Source organism: Carettochelys insculpta, chromosome 17 (assembly GCF_033958435.1).
Source record: "Carettochelys insculpta isolate YL-2023 chromosome 17, ASM3395843v1, whole genome shotgun sequence".
In the NCBI taxonomy this organism is placed as follows: domain Eukaryota; kingdom Metazoa; phylum Chordata; order Testudines; family Carettochelyidae; genus Carettochelys; species Carettochelys insculpta.
Window position 1 is genome coordinate 8549215 of NC_134153.1, and position 18346 is coordinate 8567560.

The 18346-nt window shown below is 41.8% G+C and overlaps 1 protein-coding gene across 1 annotated transcript in view; it reads right to left on the reverse strand.

The window, feature by feature from the left end:
- Nucleotides 1-18346, reverse strand: part of NTSR1 (neurotensin receptor 1) — a 118448-nt gene that overhangs the window by 11866 nt on the left and 88236 nt on the right. The window contains exon 2 of the mRNA XM_075011969.1: nt 14995-15196. Within this exon, the coding sequence (XP_074868070.1) occupies nt 14995-15196 (202 nt within the window). The remainder of the gene's footprint in view (nt 1-14994; nt 15197-18346) is intronic.

Genomic DNA, 18346 nt, shown 5'->3' on the forward strand with positions numbered 1-18346 from the left:
TTAAATCACAGACACGTGCCATCTCAGAAAAAAAAATGCCTCTGCACTGCTATTTATGATGTGTGACTTTGTGCAGCTCAGCTGAGAAGCACCTCCTTTGTGTTTGTCACCTTTAATTCTCATTTAGCTTTACTATCAACTGGCTCAAGAATACCGAGGGTAACAATCCAGCCCATCTCTATCCATTCTGTGGAGTCCCATTCCGAACAGAGGCATACACCAGTCTTCATCTAAAAACATTAGGTAAAAAGCCTCTTCTTTTAGCTCACTCTCTTTCAGACCCCTCTAATGCTCCTTCTTTTTTCATCATGCCTTGCGGAGCCAGATTCTTACTAGGGAAAAGATGTTGTTGTAAAATGAATGCTGGACAAAGGAGATATTGAAACTATTTCTATTAGACCAAAAAAGCTACGTACAGTCTTTTGGGCTCATTCAAGGACTGCTGCTTGAAGAGGCAGAGGTCGTTAATTACATGTTGCAATTCAGCCTGGGGGAACCCCACTGTGTTGTTTTCTTAAAGAGACACAGTGAGAGAGTTCATTCAAGATCACAGCAGACTACAAAGGCCAGAGTAGGGCACAGAGGGTGACACTGCCATGGGGACTGATTCAACAGGAAAAGTTACCCTGATATCCATTAAAGTTATTCAGCAAACTGCAATTTGGGTGTGATGAAGAGGCCCCAGTCTTGCTCCCAATGAACTCACGGGCTGCTGTTAAAGTAAGTTTAACAGGTGCAGTATTTGGCCAATTAACTGCTGATATTTCACAGTGGATAAAAACAGGATTCAACACCTGGAAAGAGAACCATAGGGAAGCAGGCTGGGAGAACACAAACACATTCCCCCAGGAACTGATAAAGACTGCAACAGATTCTTCCATTTGTTTGGTCTGTTATTTACTTTTCCCTTGTTTCTACATCTAACTTCTTATTGCAAAGCTTTTCGTTTCCAAATTATTACAGCTGAGGTTTTCTGATTTTGTTAAACTTATGACAGCTTTATTTCTCTGTTTGAAATGAATTACAAGAGCTTAATACTGTTGCTGCAATATTAGCTTTTAGCCATAGTTTTGCCTTGGGGTACTTCAGCTTATTTATGAAAATTAAATCTGCAGTTCTGAAAGAAACCTCACAGGATTTAGAGAGTCAATTCTGATTAAAATGAATTACACCCCAAACCGCTACGCAGTTTTATAAAAGCTCAGTCTAAAAGTTTATTAAACCTTTCAAACAAAACCTGAAATGAACGCAGAGAGTGCTGCATTTGACAGTTTGCCTGAAGGTTTAATAGAGCAGGGGTGAGCCAATTTTTTATGTGGGGCCCCATTTTTCATCCCTGCAACTAGCAGGGGCCCCCAACATGTCTAATGTAATCCAAATTGATGGAAATTTTCATTATGTTCATATAAAAAAACCCCCCAACCTTCTGGCGTGTGTAAGAAAATAAGTATGCAGAATGTCAAAACTTTATTAATCTCTATATAAATGTGAATACACATACTTAAAAACAGTAACATATTTTAACAAGCTGGATAAGCCTGAGAACCAGCAGGTGATTGTGCTGCACCACCCCTTATGAAATTTCATGCCCCCTGAGATGGCCTGCCCCCCCACATTGTGCCCCCCCGTAATAGAGTACAGGAAGTCCCCAGCTTGCACACAGGTTGAGTTCTAAACTTTCGTTAAGTCAGTTGTTTGGAACTCAGAATGCATTTTCCCATAGAGATAATGTTATAAACGGTATTTAGGTTCTCAGGCTAGCCCGCAAAAGCCTAGTTAGCCCACAATGTAGCTGAACTACTGTATACCTGCAACGAAAAATAGAAGAAATAGTTTTTTTATTTAAGTTTGAATGCTGTCCTTGAGGAAGGGAAGGTTTAACTAGAGGAGGATGAGGATGTAGGATGAGATTCTGAAAGGGACTTTTGGGCATCTCCCAGCCACCTGCGCCACTCCAGGTGTTGTGTCCGCTCCTGCAGACAGCCCCATGCCCTGGCCATGATCCTCTCCCCACCTACCCAGGCTGAACCCAGTCTCTGCTCATCAGCAGGCAGTAAGTGGCATGAGCACTGACTGGCGGTCTCCAAAGGAACTGGGGAAGATGGTACAGTCAGTGGCTGGAGGGAAGTGTTGGTTTCCACTTCAAAATAGCACTTCTCTCCAGCTGCTATCTGCCAGACTGCCTCCAGCTCCTCCAGAGTTGTCCGGCTAGCACTTGTGCTGCTCTTCACCCCCTGTGCCTCTTGCATGATTTCCAGCTGCAAGGGAGCTTTTGTTGCTATGCACGGATGTTCCTAAGTCGGCTCTGCCCATATTGCCAGATAACAAGTGCATTCAGTGGATGAATGCATCCAAAATGTAGCAAACCTTTGTTTTGCATTATGGAATCTAAACTGTTTAAAGACACAGTTGGACATTCTATTCTCCACTAGAATTTTAAATTTGTAGTGTGGATACCCAGCCCCAAATGGGAAACTGACACTGTACTCAGAAGTATCAGTTGTCCCTTTGACATACCCTAGTAGGCAGTCAGGCAAAGACAAAATCAATTAGACAGAAAGAAAGAAAGAAAGAAAGAAAGAAAGAAAGAAAGAAAAAAGAGAATTTATATGCAGAGGAATCTAGAAATTTTGATGGACATTTTTTATTTTGTAAAAGAAGATTTAAAAGATTCCATTTTTACTTTCTCAATAACATGCTAAACTAGATATGAAGACAATTTAAGGACATACTGGTATTCGTTTACATACAGGATTTTATCTTAGCCTACGTTTATCCTGCAGCACCTAGGAGATAGTCTAAATCATTTTTTCTTAAACTTTCTGAGACCATGGAACACCATATAATATTTTTATGCTGAACATGTATGAACATTTTCTTCAGAAAACTATTGTCAGACAAAAGAAAAAAACAAACACCAACATATGCAGCAAAAACAAAATGAAGTAATTGAATCAGATACCATAGCAATGAAGAAGTAACATCATATTTGTTTTTTAATAACAGAAAATATAGACTATCAGTGTATCAAAAAAGTGCCAGACACTCGTGACACACATGCAAGTTGTTCACAGAACAACAGTGTTCTGCAGAACATAGTTTAAGAAACACTGATCTAAATGACCTAGCAAGTTGTTTCCATGTCTAAGTTCTAAGAGTGCGCACATAGTGTAAGTATAAACATGGGAACATGAATCGTCTCTAGACTGGCACCAACCACTGTTTAATGGCCTCAGTTCTCATTGAATGTGCTGACTGAAGGAATTACAAGAGGAAAAAGGCTCTTTAAACCACCTCGGTACTACCTGTATTTTGGGGCCATCTGGGAACTTGTATGGTCCCAGCCTCCCAGGATTAGTGAAAGCAGCCCCTGGGCTGTTCTAAGTGATGCTCTGCACCTAAGGGGAAGAGGAGAGTTGTTGGAGAGCAGTGTATTTGGCTGCATCTCCTGACCTCATCCTGCCATTCCCAGCTCAGTTGGTCTTCATTCTTTCTGGGGGCCAAAACCGCACCCTACATTTACATAAGAACATAAGAACAGCCATACTGGGTCAGACCAAAGGTCCATCTAGCCCAGTATCCTGTCTGTTGACAGTAGCCAGTGCCTGGTGCCCCAGAGGAGGTGAACCGAAGACAATTATCAAGTGATTTGTCTCCTGCCATCCATCTCCCGCCTTCGACAAAAGGCTAGGCACCACACCTTACCCCTTGCTAATAGCCATCTATGGACCTAACCTCCAAATATTTATTGAGCTCTTTTTTAAACTCTGTTAGAGTCCTGGCCTTCACAGCATCCTCTGGTAAGGAGTTCCACAGGTTGACTGTGCGCTGTGTGAAGAAAAACTTTCTTTTATTAGTTTTGAACCTGCTACCTATACTGGGGGTGTTCCCTAGAGCTTGTTTTTGCCCTTTTAATGGCCCTTGGTGCCATCAGAGTGGTCTAGACAGGCCTTAAAGGACTCCAGATCCTGCCTCCATAATTTTATTCTTTACTCTCCATTGCTGCTAATGATTTTGTAGGCGCTCAGTGCTAGTTTTCTTTACTGATTCTTTGGCTGATAGCGATGAACCAAAATTATTTTCTTCCTTTGTTTGTGAGTGGCGCTGAAATGACTGTGGTTGGTGGACACTGAAGTACTGTGGCTACACAGCTTGTTTCCCAACATCATCTGAATGAAGCCTCTCAGCCCCTGGCGAGCCAGTCAGTAGCCACTGGTCCCCAGCCCCACACAAGGAGTACGTACTCTGTTATGCAGTGACATCTTCTCTTGTGTGATGTGGCTTACATTAAATCACTGGGCCCCAAGGCAACTACCCACTTTCTCCCTGCAACATTGGTGGCCCTGGCACAGAGTTAGATGTGCAGCATACCAGGCAACAAAGCGGCACAGAAATGTCATACTTCTTGGAACATCGTTCAGAGGTAAAGAGGTTAATTTTTTCAGCACCATTTAATAATTACAATTAATCATAATTAATAATCAGAGCACTGGAAGGATAATTTATGCAGAGGGGATGCAAAATTCCATGCATTCTAGCCACGGAGATGTAGAGTGAATGTGCTGACACACAGAGGAAATTACCCAGAACTGTCCCCATAAGATACTGGAAAGAAGCCAGCGCTCTCAGCTCTTGGAATTTTGATTTTCACACCCACACTGGCAGCTGGGTAGAGTGACTATGAGAAATCCACACATTCAATGAGGTACCAGTCTGGTTTACATAACAACCCAACTTATACATCCTTTGGCTCCAAACATCCTTATTCTTTAGGACAACTAAAATTAAATGTAGCCAAGAAAGGAGGTAAATGTCAGCAAAGACTGTGAATCATGTTCTAATTCTTGGGCTAGTGTTTCTGAGTGCCATCGGCCTCTTTTGGTAACATACTGCTCTAATTATTCTGCGGAGTGAATTCGGAACTAGTCTAAAGTCTAGTCTACGATATTTCTGAGGGTTGAATGAAAACGTGATTTCTGACCATGTTTAGGAGTCTTAAAGCAACAAAATTAGAACATCAGAATGGTCACACTGGGACAGACCAAGAGCAGATGTAGTATGCCTCTAGCTCCCAGACACCACCACTGCTGCATTAGCAGTAGCAGCTAGGAGCTCCCACCCCACTTTAAAATGACACAGGAGCATCACTCCACCACTCCACATGTCTTCTGAGGGCTGGGATGGAGAGCCCAGTACCATGCTGCAGGTGGTCCCAAGGGTCGTGTGCCCTTGGCCCCTGCCCTTTTGACTGAAGCTGGGCTCCTTCCAAGGGTATGGAGATGCTCCCACATCTTGCCCTGGGCTTGCGACGGCTGTTGGTCCCACTGACAATCACTGAGTTGTCCAGTCCCAGCTTGTGACAGCCAGAGATTTAGGGACACCTTGCATATGGAGTAGCATCACTTGACCAGCTTGGGTAATTACATGATGTGAAGAGCAGCGACAGGTCTCATTCACGGTTTCCCAATGAACAAGCAATATAGGCATTGCTGTTGGTGAAAAGCTGTAGGATGGCAACTTAATGGCACATCAGGGAGGTGGGAAACATTGAAGAGGCGTGCATGAGGTATAGCTTTTCTCAGGAAGGAAAATGCAAATATTGATCTCTGTGTCAGAAAATAGGCTGCAAAACCTGGAGTGGATTCAACACACTCCATAGATCAGGTGTGTCTGGGGTTTTGGTTCAGCCCATGATAAAGAGAGAAGCTGCTTGCAAACTCCAGACCTAGGTTTGCACTCCCCCAAAGTCTACAGTGATGAGATCATGGGGTTTACCCCGGGCACCTCTCCAACTGTATTTTTCTTCCTGGGTTTCTGTTCTTCGGACCTGTAGGGACCCTGGACAACAGCACAGAACTTTTTCTAGGGCCAGGTTGAGGCTAGAGGATAAGTTTGAATGAAGATATGCATTTCCAGTTGTGTTAATTGTGTAAATGGAGTCAACATAACTTGATTTGAACTTTGGCAGCATCTCCACAGTGCCAGGTCAATCAGAGAAATGCTCCTTGCAACTTCCCTTTCTACTTCAACTCGAGGAGTACCAGAATCAATGGGAATGCCCTCAACATTCAATTTAGCACATCCCTACTGGAAGCGCTAAGTCAAACCCTAGAAGAGCAAAGTCCAAAGTGTCAGTCCAGGCATAAGAAGAGACGTGCCCTTAGATTGTAGGGATTTACTGATTTAGTTCAGCCAAAAAGGTGTATTGCTGACATTGGTGGATGTGAAATATGGGCAACAGTAAGACAAGCTCCACCATGCAGCCCCAGTCCTATGTGTCCCATGAGCTGGAACTGTCACCTCCAGGAATAGCAAAGTCATTCACCCTCCTTAGTCCATTCAATCATTGGCTTCCCTTTTGCCCTCATTAGTAAAGCTGTCATTAATATGCAGTGTAGTGGCAATTTAGGTGATGTTGTGTCCACTGGGGGTAGAACTGAGAGTAACCATTTATTTCACAGGGTTTTAGAGCAGGTTGGGATTGTGTAATTTGTTAATGGTTACTTTTTTGCTGCTGGGGAGGGAAGGGTTATCTTTCATGACAGAAAATCTAATTATTTACAAAGGCACCTGAAGCTTTTTACAGCAGCATTTTTAGTTGCTATTTGAATCTAAATAAATCTGTAGTCTAATTTTTTCCAGGGTAAAACCATAACCAGCAAACACAACTTTCCACAGTACAAATTGCCAACTTACTTTCCTGAGCAAACCTAACTTTTCATGTACTCTAAACTAATCCTTGCATCATGCCAACACTGCAGCAGCTAGGTTTATTTCAGAGAAATAGACACCTCACTGCCTTCTTGCCCCCAAAGTGAAAAGACAGTTGCCTGCCTATAGACCTGAAAAATGCTTCCATTTATTCATAACTCTAACTTCAGCCCAACTTCACTTGTATAAAGAGGGTTTTTTTTTTTTCAATTTACACTGTCTGCCTTCCATAGGCTTTTGCAGGCTGGGTGCACACTTTCACTTATGACAGAATCTAGGTAACCACTTGGATGCTTGTTTATGTTTGTTATATTTCCGACAGCTGGAAAGCGTGGTTTGTAAATGAAATACTAGGATTGAGAGATGGAAACCAATTAATCAAGTAAACCCCCAAATCACATAAAGGGAATTTTAAATTCAGTTAAGCTTATTGATTAAAAGAACCTTACAACCATGGTGTCCAAGTCATTAGCCACTAGCCACATGTGGCTATTTAGCTGGTTGAGTGTAGCTAGTTGACTTGGTCAATAAATATATTTTTAGAATAAACTGGCTAGCTCACAATATCACTAGTGCAAATAGTGCACTGTAGTGGCTACTGCTTCAAGACAATAGATGTCATAGCACCCAAAGCGTTTCAGCTTCTATCAAAGCAGTGACATGAGTGGGCTGTATGAACAGCTATCAGACCACTGGAAGGCTATGTCTAGACTAGAGGGATTTGTTGGCGAAAGTTTGTGTCAGAAGATTTCTTTTGACAAAACGTCCGCCAACAGATCACGTTCAGACTGCCAAAGAGTATCACAAGAGCAATCTGCTCTGTTGACAGAGAGCATCTGGACTGCCTGACCGCTCTATCGGCAAAACAGCCAGCCAGAAGTACAGCAGACAGGGCTGCCCAGTTTCCTCCAGGCCTTTTCTGATGTCAGAAAGCCCCTAGGAATGTCCAGCCTGGCTTTTTCTTGACAGATCTGTGTCAAGAGTGGCATTCTTCCTTATGGTGAGCAGTGTACAGCTTTCAACAAAAGTGCTGTGTTTTGCTGATTTACTGTCCACAGAATGCACTTGGGAATCTGGACGCTCAAAGGCTTTTGTTGACAAAATAGCCATCTTGCAGGCAAAACTCTCGAGTTTAGACATAGCCCCACATTCATGGTACCTTATGTCCTTATTAGAATATTTTCTGTGCTGTTTTTGAACTTATTCCGTTTTACAATCCCCCAGTTTGCACTTCAGATGCCTTTGCTTTTCCCTTCCTTGTCCCATTAAGTTAAGACATCGAGTCTGCCATAGTTTGTGGTATTTCTAGGTTCAGGATCTTTGATTTGACCTGTGTCTGAATCACAGCTCTGCACAGAAGTAGAGAGGACAAAGCAATTTCTGTACTGCCTGAAGTCTTATTGACTAAACCTTTTCCCATTAAAATGCTGTCAGCAGTTTTGCTCTTGGCTTCATTTATAAACTCTGCCGCCAAGAGTGTGTACATAGGAACACATGTATTGAATAGATTTATGGACTCTGTGCAGCAAAGTAGTAGATAAATTGTGTTAACCACAACAACACAACAATGAGCAATCAGAAACTCTCAGCATCACTTCAGAAGGCACCCACAATAGCCTAATTTCTCCAGGTAATTATCATGAATGCACCTGCAAATGACAGCTTTGACATCTTACTTAGGCAATTGTCTGTGCAACTTCAATAATTGTGTGCAAATGCAATTCCATTACTGCACATGAAAATTTGCCTGGGTATGTTTGCAAAAGCTGGACCTGGATGTCTACCTGAAACATATTTAAATTATTCAGACCTCTAGCCACTGCAAAATGTAGCTGGAAATTGCACAAGCTTTTCTGTGAGATTTCTGATACATCCCACTTTAACGTGGCGGTAGAAATTGTCTTTTTTCTGGTGTTTTGGCTGGAGCTGCTGAACAGCATCTGCAACTTAATCAATCTCACTCTGCAAAATCTTGTGGGACCAAACACAGGGAAACCTAGATTTGTTGCATATATTGCCTCTCCTGGAATGGTTCCCTGCACCCATTGTGGATTCACCCTAAGAAAAAAATCACACATCTTGTGGTTTCTGCAAGGGGCTAGCCCTAAGTTATACCAGAGCCTCTCTCTTGGTACTCTGACTAGACAGCCTGCTCAAAGAATGCACCGATTCAGCACATCCCCAATCTACTGTGATCATACATTCTGTTTGTCTTCTACTGCCTGCTTATGGGACAGTGCTTCCCTGTGGCACAGGGGAAATTGCCACTCCTTTCTATCCAAGCATTCTGGATATGTCATAGTTTAAACAGAAATTATTTCATGGAAGTTCTATGGCCTGTGCCAGGCAGAAGGCCACACGAATTGTTTACGCTGGTCCATGTGGGCCTCAGAATCCTCGTTCCTGTGCCAGTGGCTCCCAAGAACAGGTACTCAGGTGGAACCAAATTCATCCTGGTGTAACTCTATAGTTAGCTTATGGAATCCTATTATCCCAGATACTGTGTCCTCACCAGATCTTTTCCTGTAGTTTATTGAAACTCACAGTTTATTGGAAGTTTCCCTATATGGTCTGAAATGAGAGTAGCTGATTTTCTTAGTGTAGTGGTAGAAGTTCAGATTGCGCCTTTCCTGTGTATGAATACACAATATGAGCTGCAGGAAAGGGTGAATAATACAGACACAAATGCAATCTTCATGCTTGCCTGAGTGTGTGGGCTTAGTGTTTTCCCTGCTCTCCAAAGGGAGCAGAAGATAGGTAGGTGGTGAAGATAAGAATGGTCATACTGGGTCAGACCAAAGCTCCATCTACCCCAGTATCCTGCATTCTGACAGAGGCCAATGCCTAATGCCTCAGAGAGGGTGAACAGAACAGAGAATCTTAAAATGATCCCTCTCCTGTCATCAAACAGAGGCCAGAACCACCATTCCTACTCTTCCTGGCTAACAGCTGTTGAGGGACCTATCCTTCATCATCATCATTATCATCATCAACCATGGGCTCAGCGCCCATTGGCGTCCGATGCCTCCCTTAGTATGTCTCTCCACCTTTTCCTATACAGTATGGAATGGCTTAGCTTCCGTAGACTAGCTCTGCAACAATCTGCTATATCATCTATTCATTCTCTGTGGTGTCTGCTTCTCCTATTCAAACTGTTCCTTATGTTGAATACCAGGGTCTTGACTTTTCACTCATTGTTCACTCTGCAGATATGCCCAAATATCTGTAACTTCCATTGTATGACCTTCTGCACTAAGTTATCTTATGGTGGTATCTTCCTATATAATTCCTCATTGGTGATCTTCTGCATCCATCCTATTCTCAGGATCTTTCTATAACAACTCTTGAACATCTATACACTTCTCTTCAAATCTTTTCTTATCACCCATGTCACATCTGTACAACATTCTGCTGAAAGCACATGTTTTGAAGACGCTCAGCTTCATTCCTAAACAAATCACTTTTCCAGATCTTATCCATCACCATCAAACTCACTCTTCCTTTTGCTATTCTAGTCACTATATCTTTCTTGCAGTCTAGATCATACATCATGTTGCTCCCCAGATATGTGAACTTCTCTACGTTATCTAGTTTGATATCATCTAAACTGATCTTCCTTCCTACTTCCTTATCTCCAAATACCATTGTCTTCATTTTATCAATGTTCATAATCAATTTGTGCCACTTCCCTTCCTCATTTAACGCATGCACCGTTCTCTCTAGCTTCTCTTCATCTTCCTCAATGATAACTATCTGCAAACCTCAAGTTGTTAATTCTCATCCCATGCACCAATATCCTTTCGACTGCCTCCTTGATCTTATTCATTGTTCTTTCTAGGTGTATGACAAAGATACTTGGCAGTATTGGATCTCCTTGTCTCATACTTCTACTCATTCTAAACCAACTTGCCAACTCTCTGCATGTACTCACCACTGCCTTTGCACTGTTGTTGATATCCTTCAACAACCATATCAGTCTGCTATCCACTCAGTATGACTCCAACACCACCTAAGTCACTTTCTGATCTATACTGTCAAATGCCTTCTGAAAATCGAAAAAGCAAATATAGATGTTCTTGCTCTTTTGTTGAGCTTTCTCTGCTATCAATCTTAGTGCCAATATCTGCTGTATGTTACTTCTACCTTTCCTGAATCTCACTTGCTCATCTGCAAGATGCTCTTCTATCTGTGATCGCAGTCTCTCCATCAGTACCATCATCAGCACCTTGCCTAGATGACTTGTGAGGGCAATCGTTCTGTAGTTCTTGCACTCTACCATGCTTCCTTTCTTGTATATTGTCACTAGTATAGATCTTGTCCATTCCTTAGGTGCCTTCCCATCTTTCCATGCTTTATTACATGGTCGGTGTATTTCCTGAATCATATTTTCTCTGCTGTATTTGATCACCTCTCCTGTGATCTTATCATTTCCAGGGCTCTTGTTGCTGTTTAGTCATTTCACTGCTCTTTCCACTTCCTCCTTCAAAATATCAGTCTCGCTTTCGATGCTCAGTGGAGATCTCTCTTTCGGCTCTCCTCCATGACTTTATCTAATTCTTTTTTGGATCCTGTTAAAGCCCTGGTCTTCAAAACACCCCTTGGTAAAGAGTTTTACGGGCCTACCATGAACTGCATGAAGAAAAACTTCCTTTTGTTAGTTTTAAACCTGCTACCCATTAATTTCATTTGGTGATGCCTAGTTCACCATCACTTAGTACAGGGGTGCACAAAGTGGGGAGGTGAGCCCCCTCGGGGGGGCATGAAATTTTATAAAGGAGAGGAGCAAAATCAGCTATTAGGTCTCAGGCTCTTCCATCTAATTAAACATGTTGAACTAGATTACAGCTTTTACATATGTCCTATATTCACATTGCTATATCAATTAATACAGTTTTTACATTCTGCATACTTATTTTCTTACATGTGCCAAAAAGTGTTTTTGGTTTTTTTCATATGAACATAACTGAAATTTCCATTGGTTTGGATTACAGTAGACAGGTTGGGGGCCCCTGCTAATTGCAGGTTTGAAAAGTGGGGTCCAATCTAAAAAATTTGCTCATCCCTGACCTAGTAAACCATCAGGTGCTGTCCATGACACATAAAAGGGGTGTCCTTGGGAGTTCTGGAAGATGCACTAGTTTGGATGGCCTCTTGGATATCACAACTCAGCAAAACCTTCAGTGTAGGATGGTACCTATATAGCACAACTGCACTCTGAGTAGCATTAGAGGAAATGTGCAGATGGAGCCATTCCTGATGCTTTACAATGCAGTCCTTCTGTCTCCATCCTGCTATCGAGTGAATGCTGGAACGCTGTGCGGCCACAGATCCCATAGACAGGACCCCAAAGTGAAACCTCAGCGGCTAAAGTATTTTTAATAATGTGGAAGGTGCTGACTTTGATAGCTATTCACCACTGCCAAGGAGGAGAGAGAGGTCATAACATTATCCAATCCTTCCAATGGAATTAAAAAACCTAATCGGTCTTCAGGGACTTAAACATTCTCCTTTGACTCCTCACATCAGAAAAGCAGAAGCAGTGAAAAAATGGGCCAAGTGCATTTGTGGTGAAATCAGTGGAACATAATTGTTTCAAAACAAAAAAGCAGTCCGGTAGCACTTTAAAGACTAACAAAATAATTTATTAGGTGGTGAGCTTTCATGGGACAGACCCTAATAAATTATTTTATTAGTCTCTAAAGTGCTACTGGACCACCTTTTAATTTTGCTAGTATATAGACTAACACGGCTTTCTCTCTGTTACTATTCATAATTGTTTCAAAGGTGCTGTGAAAGCACAAGCCAATTTTTGCAGGTGGAAAAATTTTTCATCAGATGTCTGAATGCATGAAAATTTGTGATTTTATCCAAAGTTTAGGAGTCTGTCATTTTCAATGTTAAACTCAGGATCAAAGCTGTGAATAACTGTCAAAGACAAAGCAGGTGAAGTGATATCTTTTATTGGACCAACTTCTGTGGGTGAGAATTAAAAGATATCTCCTCACACACCTTGTCACTATAATATCAAGGGACTTGTACAACTGCAATAATGCAACATACTATATCTGTCAAAGTCTCTTCTTACACGCATATGTGTTTTAAGTGAAAAATTGATTCTTTCGTACAGCCTCAATACAGTGAAGAATATTTTCACAACGGTTACAGATTTTATTATGTGATAAGGAAAATAAATTGGATGAGGAAATACTACAGGATGGGTTTTGAGAAGATGTTCCATCCAAAAACTGTTTTGCCTTTGCATGCACAATTATGGTGACTGCACACACAGAAACCATTAACTGTATATGCAATTGAGATAATAGTGCACTTATTTTATATTCACTCTATTGTGGCTAGGTCAACGGTTTTCAACTGGTGTGCAGTGACACACTGGTGGTCTGGGAGAACTGTTAAAGTGCGCCGTGACATTTCAGCAATGGTGGCTCGTTGCAGAGGATTTCCTACTCTCTGGAGCTGCCCTTTCTCCCCTGCCCCACAGGCAACTGGGTAACTCAATTAAACAGCATCCCTCGCATGACACTTTTCCACCTTTTTCTCAACCTGTGGGAGATGGTGTATTCTGTGGTGGATATAAAACATTAAAACATTTAATTTTTGGTTAGCTTGTTGTGTGCACTACTATGTTTGCAAACCTCTCTAGTAAGACTGTAACCATAGTAAATGCGATGTTTATGAGCAGTTGATTCAGGTGAAAAAAGAGTGTGTCCCATGCAATTTTTTGTCTCATTGAAGTGTGCCCTATTACTGAAAAGGTTGTGAACCACTGGCATAGGCTATCCAAAGTACAGATCCAAATCTTTGACTGTACAGGTTATTCTTAGCATCTTGCTGCTTAACTCATGATCTGTTGGTAAAACCACTAGTTATAATTAAAATGAATTTAGTATTCGGGCAACTGTTTGGGACGGCACTTTAACACAGGCTTAACTTTAAGTGCATGCTTAAGTGTTCTTCTAAATAACTACTGACTTAAAAATGTTCTGAGATGCTTCTACAAATTACTTTGCAATTAAAACCTGATCTTTCATAGAATCATAGAACAATAGAGCTGGAGGAGACCTTAAAAAGCCATCAAGTCCAGCCCCCTACCCTAAGCAGGACCAAACCCATCAAACCCATTTGTCATCTACTAGATAGTAATGAGACACAAAACAAGTAATGCATTCAGCTACAGTTGGCCAAAAGCAAGAAAAAAAATTCTGCAGGAAACTCAGAAGTTGTTTTCATTTCACAGAGTTTGAAACAGAATATTTGCTTTTTTTTCCTACTTTCAAAATTTTGATTTTTAACTCTGAGCACAAGAAAAGAAGTGATATCCAAGAGGCTGGTCTTCCATGTTACTCCAAGTTTTCTAACTTCTCTAATCTTGAATACCTATGGGAAGCACAGTCACAAAATTTTATTTTTCTGTTTGCAACTTATTAACTTTTCCAAGGTGGAAGACATGGAAAAGTCAGTGTGTGGCAAAAGAAAACATAAAAAAAGAAAAGAATGAAAAACTCTCAAAGGCCTAAATAGTATTCATTGTACTGCATTCATTGGCAAACACTGGAAAAAGGGGAAAGGTAAAATGAAAGGACAAAACCAAAACAAAATAACGTCCCTGTGTCTACATGAGCCCCTTCCTTTCGGAAGGGGCATGTTAATGAGTGGGTTCGAAAGATGCTAATGAGGCACTGCAATGAATATGTAGCACCTGATTAGCATAATGGCAGCTGCGGTGATTTGAAAGTGCGACTTTTCGAATCGCGCGCTGCCCGTGGAGACGGGACCTTCTGAGAGGACACCTCCCCAGTTTTCGAAAGCCCGTCTTCCTATCTGCTGTTAGGAAGACGGGCTTTTGAAAACTGGGGGGGGTCCTTTCGGAAGGTCCCGTCCCCACGGGTGGCACGTGATTCGAAAAGCTGCACTTTCAAGTCACCGCAGCTGCCATTATGCTAATCAGGCGCTGCATATTCATTGTAGCGCCTCATTAGCATCTTTCGAACATGCTCATTAACATGCCCCTTCCAAAAGGAAGGGGCTCACATAGACCCAGCCTGTGTGAGATTTGTGAATGTGAGATTTAACAAAAAGCTAGAAAAAATTGTAAATCTAAAAATTTTTTGTGGATGTTTTGAGCTTCAAAAGAGGCCATTTTTAATTAAAAATAAGATCTGGGGGAATTTGCAACCAGATCTAATGTTGGTATCTGCAGTTCCACAAGGTAGAGCCCAGAAGATGTGTCTAACTCATTCAATGTTTAACATCACAGATACATACGTAGGACTCTCACTCCGTGCTTCAGAGCTTGCACACGGCTGGGCTCCATAGACATGCTGAGCATCGTCTGCTGTCCTCCAATAATGCAGACCTGGTTTTCTTGTGCCGCTTGCTTGAACATGACAATGAGCTGGTTTGCGATGATACTATTCAGGACAGAAATGACGACCATTGGAAACACAAAGGAGATGAACGTGTTCACCTGCAGGAGATACAAATGGCAAACCCAAAGGCGATTTCAGTCAGGAGATCATATTTTATTTCACAGGATATCAGACAAACAGTCATCTGCTTAGTTCTACACAATGAGCTTTTGGAATGTGGGGCTTATTTTACAGGGGGCGACACAACCCACAGTGAAGGAAATTCACTCAGGTGGCAGAAAACTGGATGCAGAAGGCTAAATCAATATTTCTCCAGTTATGGTGTCTTGCCCCTATAACAATAAAAGGTATCGATGGAAGTAAGTTTATCCACATGCCCAGCAGGATACTTCTCAGCATTCATAGTACACAGTAGCTCTTAGCAGCGTTTTCTGTTTTTATCATGGGCAAATCTTGGGTTCATTTTTCTTCTGTCTATTTCCGAACACTGGCCTTTCCTTGTAGATGTAATGAGAGATTTTTGCTAGCTGGTGATCAAATTATCCAATAACCCCTGTGTTCTAAAGGATTAAAATGGATCAGAATAACAAGTGGAAGTTGTATTGTTTTTAAGAGAAATTATTTGATTCCTGGGGTTTTGATAAAATTGAATGGGAGATTAAATTAACTGGTGATGGAATCAAGTGGAAGGCATTGTTAACATCAAACGGAAACATTTGTGAATTCTCACCAGGCCCAGTGATGGAAAGGTGGGGCAAAGGGGACAATTGAACAGGGGCCCAGCAATTCAAACGGGTCCACTCTGCTGCTCTGAGTGGCACTCAAAGACAGGTGTGGGAAAGGGTCCTGCACTGTTCTGCGGGTAGTTCTAAGGGCTGACTGTTCTTAGCCCCACTTTCTCTGCCCAAGTCTCTGCCCCCTTGCTTCCTGGCCTACAATGGCTGTTGGCACCACTGACTCTCACTGTGGTATCTACAAACTCAGCCAGGAAGTGAATTTATCAAGCAACAGCTTCAAGAAAATTAGAAGCATCTCCACCTTGAGAATGCCCTTTTAATTCATGCCATGGCTCATTGTGATGGGGTCACAGACCCTTTACATGGCCTCTCCCATGTCTTAAAATTCTGGCTTATCTGCACCAGAATGAGAGAAAGTACAGTGGCCACGAAGATTTGAGCTGAAACCAGACAAGTGTATATCAGATTAAAGAGCCTCTGCGTCCTACAGATTTGAACCAGAAAGCTCATTATGTATTTCCCACCATAATTACACACCAATCAGTATAACTTCTGTATTCAGGAAGACAATGGCCCATAAAATAAAATAATCAATTTTCAACCATCTAGAAGATTATATGGTGATAAACAATTGTCAGCATGGAGTTATCAGTTAACCCATCAAACCAACCTGATAGCTTTCTTTCACCAAGTAACAAAACACGTGGCTAGAGGGAAGGTGCTAGATGTGGTAAATCTTCACTTTCGTGCGGCTTTTGATACTCTTTTGCATGACCTTCACATAAACAACCTAGATTGGGGCAGGCAATTTTCTATGTCTAGATTGGGGTGGACCTCCTGAGGCCCCTTCCGGTTCTATGAATCTATGATTAGTAGGGCCTGATTCAAAGTCCATTGAGGTTTTATTACTCCTAGACTATGGAGACTTCATATTTGTTGGAACTGAAAGTGATATAGTTCTAGGGGTAGGTAGTTAGCATTTATATTGAACCCTACATTGTTGGCAGTACTGCAAAAGAAACATTTAGCTGTTCAGTGCCTGTCATAATTGGCTCTTTTGAAATCTTTGTCCAGAAGGCTCAGATTTCTACTTGCTCTTTTTTATTTGGTGACAAACAGAATGGAAGATGAACTACAGTGGTTGGAAGGAAAACATTTAAATGGGGGGTTTAATTGTTATCATAAACCACAAGAGCAGTGCCCGAGTAGTTTATGATACGCATGTGGAATTATTTCTGTCTTAGTGTTCTGTGAAGCATCCCAGCCTTAAAAAAATTAATGAATCTAACAGTTTGAAAATTTCAAAACATTTATCATATTTAAATCTTTTGCTACAAATGACTGAAAGGATTAAAACCATTTAATTAAGACTGAAAATTATAGGGATTTTTGGCTGTGTCAGAATTAGAATTTTAACAGAGCTCATTCTGACTTAATTTCCCAAAATGGTCAAGTCTCCATCGCATCTGAATGGTCTAAAAAAAGAAAATCAAAATACATGCTTTGAAGGGCAAACAAATGGATGTTAACCTATTAAAGAGTGGTTTCATATGCTGTTATTTCCACCTGCTATTGCTCAATCTAATACAGACATGCTGACTACCCATTTGGATAAGGAGTGGATTATAAATGTCATGAAGGGATGGATAGATACATACCAGTTAGTTTTATGAATTATTTATACGACCAGTAATGCAAAACAAAGTACTGCATGAACATTCAAATAACAGGTACAATGCAGCTGGTAGTACAGTAGAAGCTTGATTATCTGGTATCCCTGGGAAACAGGGGTTGCTGCATAATCAAATTTTCCAGTTAGTTGAGTGGGACTGCTGGCCCCACTGCTGCTGGCAGTAGGGTAGTCGGCCCTGCTCAACTGACCCTGTCTGGGAAGCCAGCCCCACAGTAGCTGGCCCTGTCTGAGAAGCCAGCCCTGTGGCATCTGGTCCTGGCCGAGGAGCTGGCCCCACAGCAATTGGCCCTAGCGAGGCAGCCAGACGTGGAGTAGCTGGCCCCAGGAAGGCTCCTGGCCCTGTCAGGGCAGCTGGTCCCAGTCAGGAAACCAGCCCCATGGCAGCCAGCCCTGGCAGAGCAGCTGGCCCCATGGCAGCTGACCCTGGCTGGGAATGTACAGTTAACAGAGTGTGCCAGTTATCCCAGTGCTGGATAATACAGTTTTTACTGTATTCACTTTTTGGATTCTTAAATTTAACAAAGACGTACATCTTATTGTGGAGGAGAGAGAAAGAAACATTCTTACATACTTTTCTTTAGCTAGACCAAAACCCTGTATGTAATGCATAACAATTTGCTCCAGAGCCTAATGTACTTGAACAAAATAACCAGCCCCCTTTCATCTCTGGACATCCACACAATAAACTCTTTCTTGGATAATGGTAGCAATAATAATAGAGTTCCTCTAAAGTCAGTTTCTTGAGGAAACTCCTACATAAGCCTCACTGTAGACTATATGCTAATTTGTCCTCCTCTAAATAATAGTCATTTTCTAAG